The sequence below is a fragment of the Aplysia californica genome, unplaced genomic scaffold (genome assembly GCF_000002075.1).
Source record: "Aplysia californica isolate F4 #8 unplaced genomic scaffold, AplCal3.0 scaffold00592, whole genome shotgun sequence".
NCBI classification, from domain to species: Eukaryota; Metazoa; Mollusca; class Gastropoda; order Aplysiida; family Aplysiidae; genus Aplysia; species Aplysia californica.
Genome location: NW_004797862.1, coordinates 119,966 through 123,171, shown reverse-complemented (window position 1 = coordinate 123,171; position 3,206 = coordinate 119,966). Strand labels below are relative to the sequence as shown.

The 3,206-nt window shown below is 40.2% G+C and overlaps 1 protein-coding gene across 1 annotated transcript in view; it reads right to left on the bottom strand.

Moving 5' to 3' along the window:
• Window positions 1-2,183, bottom strand: part of LOC101851670 (GTP-binding protein Rab-3D) — a gene marked incomplete at its 3' end in the record, with an annotated part of 8,377 nt that extends 6,194 nt beyond the window's left edge. Inside the window, 1 exon segment of the mRNA XM_005107315.2 lies at window positions 2,014-2,183. Within this exon segment, the coding sequence (XP_005107372.2) occupies window positions 2,014-2,109 (96 nt within the window).
• Between the last annotated feature and the right edge of the window lie 1,023 nt (window positions 2,184-3,206).

The window sequence follows — 3,206 nt, the reverse complement described above, 5'->3', positions numbered from 1 at the left end:
TACATATATCTATATATTAATATTAGGAATGGGAATTTAAAGGGGTGGGGTGATATGAAATTTACTTATTCCCGGGAGAGTTAATGCTGTTGCTTTTATTTCGGTTTTCTTCTGTGTTCACTTGCGTCTGCGTTGTAGAGGTTCGATGGTTAGGCACTTCGCCAACGCTGGCAGGAAACGTGATTTCAATTCTCATGGGGGAGAATTTCATGGTTGCCAACTGTCCCGAATGACCTTGGACTGTCCTAGATTCCGCAATCAGGAATTTGTGATTCTTATCAAACACCGTGCACCACGCCAACAACAGTCCTGCTTAACATGCAAATGTAATTTTGTTCGTTGTTGTGACTTGTAAGTAATTATTGGATGTTTTAGCGTTAATTATCTCAATTACTCTGTTGGGACTTGTATCCCTCTCAGCCGGGCTTGGTCCTGACAGGCAGAATCGAAGCAGTCCGCTACTTAAATGATGTTTATTGTCGATGAGGGCGTAAAACTTCAGCCACGACATCTACACCATCACATTCATATGTTTCCTTTGTTGGAATTCTTCTCTAAATAGCTTTAATTACAACATTCATCAGTGTCCTCTACATAGCTTTAACTACATCGGCACGTTTGACCTCACCACTGTGTCATACAGCTTGACACTTGCAGTGTGTGAGAGTTATGTGAATGCCATCGTGGGGAAATCATGCACTCGTCAAAGTTATGAAACTGAAGAACTCGGCATTTTTCTACCTGATGGGCAATTTTTCATCAATGTTTTTTATCTAAAATTTGGGCTGAACACCTTTTATGCAAATTTAAAAACACACTTCTGTGTGAATTTTGTTGGAAAACGGATCAAAGGCGCACAAAATATACATTTGCAGTTTCAAAGGACTATCACTACTATCAGTCTTTAGAAATCACCAAAGTTTAGCAACCATTATCCCACTAATTTCACTTCTGTCACCAGGCGACCCCACCTCATTCAAACGCGAAAATCACGGCCTCTGTTCAAGACAGGTACAGGTATTTTTAAAAAAAGAAGAAAGGCTAGGCGGAAGAACTCGCTTTAAGTTTAAGATTATACCAATGACTTCATATGTCCAACAATTAACGAGCGCCTTTTGCCACCGCTTGGTGACACGACATCATCTAGAAAGATCTACATTACTTGTTCGCATTCACACGTAATCTCTTGTCTGACTTTGTAGGCCTGAGAACTTAATAACGTACTTGGAAAAAACGAAACGAAACAAAATCACGGTTTTCCATTTTGAAGTTTTGAAAATCAACTGTTTCACTTCCAGCCTATTTGAGCCAATTAGGTGGGTGGCTGGCAATTTTAGTTATGTCTGAAAATATCCTGTTTTACTTTTGGTTATCCCTTTCCCAAGTGGCATATTTCATGTCTTATTCCTACTGACTGGGTGTTTTGCATCTTTACTCTCTAATTTTAGAGAAATAACATAGGTTTCAAACCAAATGGCTGGGTTGGTTGCACGTGCGTGGACACCCAAAATGTATGGAAGTTTGTAGTATTATATTCATATTTATGGGGATTGTGTTTAGAATGTTAACTATCCTTCATCTTCATAAAACAAGCTACTGAAGCCTGTCTCTGGAGTCTACATTTAAGGGTGGGGACGAGGGACCTAAATGAGGAAGAAAGGTTGAGAAGATGGGGAAAGAGAGAGAGGAAAAGAGATGGAGGAGGGGAGAAGGAGGAGGGGAAACTGAGGAGAAGGAACATGATTATGAGAAGAATAAAAAGAAGAAGAAGAAGCTGAAAAGGGAGAAAAAGAAGAAGTAGAAGAAGAAAAAGAAGAAAAAGAAGAAGAAGAAGGAGAAGAAGAAGAAGAAGAAGAAGAAGAAGAATAGTACACTGACTGTCAACATTATGCCGAGCACCTATCTCTCCATCCCCCGCCCTCGTGAGTCTGTCTCATGAGCTCCATGTTATTTGTTACAGGTACCAACAGGGGCCATTGATGCAAGGTTTTTTGCTACATGAATTCCGCTCACCTTGTACTTTTGTATTCCCTTGGAAAGTTTTCTGCTAAGGCCAAACGAATCTGTCCACTTGCTTGGCGCTGAGATGACGCTGGTTTTCTTCGTCATCTTTGGCGTCACTTCCGTCGTTGTCTGCTGCTGCTGCTGCTGTTGCCGTTTCTGCTGCTGCTGTTGCTGCTGCTGCTGCTTTTGAGAATGCTTGAGGTTGTCTTTTATTTGGTCGTCATTGGTTTTGGTTTCTGTACTCGTCACGTTAAAAGAGTGTCTCCGGACGACTGCGGTATCCGTGTAGCCCTTGTTCAGGCAGTCCTGCAGAGCCGCTGCTGTGTCTTGGTTTCGGTGCACCGATGATGTTCCTTCCCCCATCATTGTTTCTTTTGTTTATCGGAAAAATCCCCTAAGGAATTGCGCCATTACCTAAATTCCAATTTTACACTTATTGAATGAAAGTTGGGGGGTTGGGTGGGTGGAGGGGGGGTGGAGGGGCGTAAAATCCGGCCATTCACTTTCAGCCTCCACCTGTCCACATAGAAATGGTGAAAGATTTCATAAAAATATACACATGTGCATGCATACAATGAATTCACTACAAATCCAAAACTGTCTCTTCGTACTACTGTGGGAATTGACAAAATATTTAGCTAACATGACTCAGTTATTCTTTTTAAACTGATGTTGAAGCGAAAGAAATATTTTTATAGCAATTTGAATATATAGATCTATATGCTCATAAGAGATTTACTCTCAGTTTTTTTAATGCCTAGTGCAATTTACAAGCCGAGCACATTGTTCTAATTTAGACAAAGTTCGACAGGCATGGCTGCCTTCAGTAATGTTTGCAATGAATAAATTATCATAAATAGTGATCGCCCGTTAAGACTCTTGTCGAGTTGGTAAGCTTCTTTTTTTATATTCCACTTGACGTGAAGGCACTTGACTTCAATATTGCGTTATCGTAAGATTCTTTTCCGAAATTGTGATGTCTTCATGTGGACAGTCCTGAGACGTCTTGAATGATAACTAAATTGATATGATACCAGTTTGTTTACATTCGTTTTGTAGTGCATGAGAACAACATACTGATAATGAGGAACAAAAACAAACAAACAAACAAATAGACAGACAAACCAACAAACAGTTTACAATGAGAGGGCATAGATCTACTTTGGTATAAGCACTCGTTGGTTTTTTTGTGTCGTTGTGGT